This window comes from Lygodium microphyllum, chromosome 6, assembly GCF_053477565.2.
Source record: "Lygodium microphyllum isolate KBCC chromosome 6, Lygodium_microphyllum_v1.1.10, whole genome shotgun sequence".
Lineage (NCBI taxonomy): Eukaryota > Viridiplantae > Streptophyta > Polypodiopsida > Schizaeales > Lygodiaceae > Lygodium > Lygodium microphyllum.
The window spans coordinates 107,373,355-107,375,121 of record NC_141140.1 but is presented as its reverse complement, the minus strand read 5'-3'; the positions used below and the strand labels follow the sequence as shown (position 1 = coordinate 107,375,121).

Here is a 1,767-nt window from a genome sequence, read left to right as displayed (position 1 = left end):
TCCAATTGAATTTTTTTATATTAGAATATGTGAAATACATTCTAAATTTTTGTATTATATGATTATGTAATGATTATATATATAGAATTAAATCTTAGATTTTTCAAGATAACAATTATAAATAAGATAAATTTATCAAAAGATTATATATGTAATTCATCAAAACATATAGTAATTTATTTAAAAATTATCTAATAAACTTATAATCTTTATTATTAGTTAACGAGAGGTGGGGGGCAAGTGCCGCGTGGCAGCCCCCACCTCCCCCACAAGATAAAAAGAGAACGCGGGGCGGATGCCACGCGTCCAGCACCTGCCCCCGCTCGCAAAAATTGCGCTCACCCCGACGCGAAGCGCCGCCGGGCTGAGTTTAGGCGCGGAGCGCCTAGTTATTAATTATGAGGAATTTAAAAGAAGAAAAGCTTGGGATAGGAAACTCTTATGAGGTAACTCTCTTGGAGTCAATTCATGTGGAGGGAACGCCCGTTTATTTTCTTTACAACATAACATATGGGAGTGATTATTTTGGGGGTATATTATGAGAAGAGGAGGACGAGGACGAGGACGAGGAGGGAGAGGGAGAGGGAGAGGGAGAGGGAGAGGGAGAGACTCGAGAGAGTACTAGTGGGGTTCTATGCGAGTAAAGTGTATGCGCGCGCGGTCGGCAGGTGTGTAAAAAGCTGGGTCGTATACGTCAGTGACTCCATAATATGAATTAGCTGGAGAAGTTATAGTCGGCATAGCCGAGGTAGCAGTCCTTGTACTGCACACGAGCAGCGAGAGCGCTATTGCAGATGCGCCAGATGTCGGAAGAGAGGGCCTGGAGGCAGGACTGGCAATTGGAAGGGGAGGCAGAGGCGGAGCAGGTGGCAAGGCCAAAGGCGGGCGCGTTCCCTCCGCCGTAGCGGGCTTTCAGGGAGAGGTGATCGGTGTAGGGGGCCTCCTGCACCAGGTAGGCCAGCAGCGCCCCCACGTGGCCCCAGTATGCGCTCCCCTGCGGTATCGGCTTCGGACTGCACGAAGCCGCCACCACCACCTGGTCGTTGTAAGCCTGTGTCGAGCCGGCCGAGTCGGCCGCGACGCCTGGCGCCCCCGAAGCCGATAATGATAAATATGCGATATTCATCAGGACTACCAGCAGCAGAAGCTGTACTGCGTACTTGCGCCCAAGATTATGCGTGGCCATGCTTTCGAATGTTAGTGATGAGGATCTTCCTGCATGCAGTCGAGATCAGTACACAAGTAATTACTATAACTTCAATATGTGAGAGAGAGAGAGACAGAGACAGAGACAGAGAGAGCGCCTGCATAACCACCCTAGACACTTACCACAGACAGACACAGAGCAGCTTGATCGGAAATCTTTTACTACGGCCATTGCTCCACCTTTTACCCGTTTTATAGAGCTAACTCTAAGTCTCCAGCCGCCGCGATGTGGAAAACACGTGCTTTTCCCAGCTTCGCCCAAGTGCGTTGGAGCCAACTAGTCAGCTCCATCATTTGCTTCCTTCTTTAATTTGTTTCTTTTCTTTTCCTCAGAGAGCACTAGTGACTACGGGTCCCGTTTTTTTAACCTTTCTGAATATCAAGGATGGGCTCAATTCGGTGCGACGGCGAAAATCACCTTTCAAAAGAAGATCAGGGTAAACTTTTCAAGGAGCAATAAGTAAATGATCCACCACACAAGGTTTTCCGAATTCTGTGAAAAAGGAAAGGGAATCAATCTCAAGTGCGTTCTTCTTTTGGTAAAATACCCAACCCATGCAC

The 1,767-nt window shown here is 47.5% G+C and overlaps 1 protein-coding gene across 2 annotated transcripts; it reads right to left on the bottom strand.

Annotated features, from left to right (window-relative positions):
- Positions 1–439: 439 nt before the first annotated feature.
- LOC148034934 (antifungal protein ginkbilobin-like protein) lies at positions 440–1,481 on the bottom strand. 2 transcript variants are annotated; one of them, XM_087679877.1, is made up of 2 exons: positions 1,330–1,481; positions 440–1,215 (listed from the first exon to the last, which is right to left on the bottom strand). In XM_087679877.1, the coding sequence occupies exons 1-2, from the start codon at positions 1,376–1,378 to the stop codon at positions 716–718; spliced, it is 549 nt and encodes a 182-aa protein (XP_087536003.1). In that variant the 5' UTR covers positions 1,379–1,481; the 3' UTR covers positions 440–715. The 2 variants fall into 2 exon arrangements, with proteins under 2 accessions (XP_087536003.1, XP_087536004.1); XM_087679878.1 differs by having other exon boundaries at positions 440–1,211; positions 1,330–1,418.
- Between the last annotated feature and the right edge of the window lie 286 nt (positions 1,482–1,767).

Coding starts and splice junctions, on each gene's coding strand:
- LOC148034934 (XM_087679877.1), bottom strand. CDS start 1,378: ATGGCCGTAGTAAAAGATTTCCGATCAAGCTGCTCTGTGTCTGTCTGT. Junction 1,216..1,329: donor CTGCTCTGTGTCTGTCTGTG/GTAAGTGTCTAG, acceptor GACTGCATGCAG/GAAGATCCTCATCACTAACA.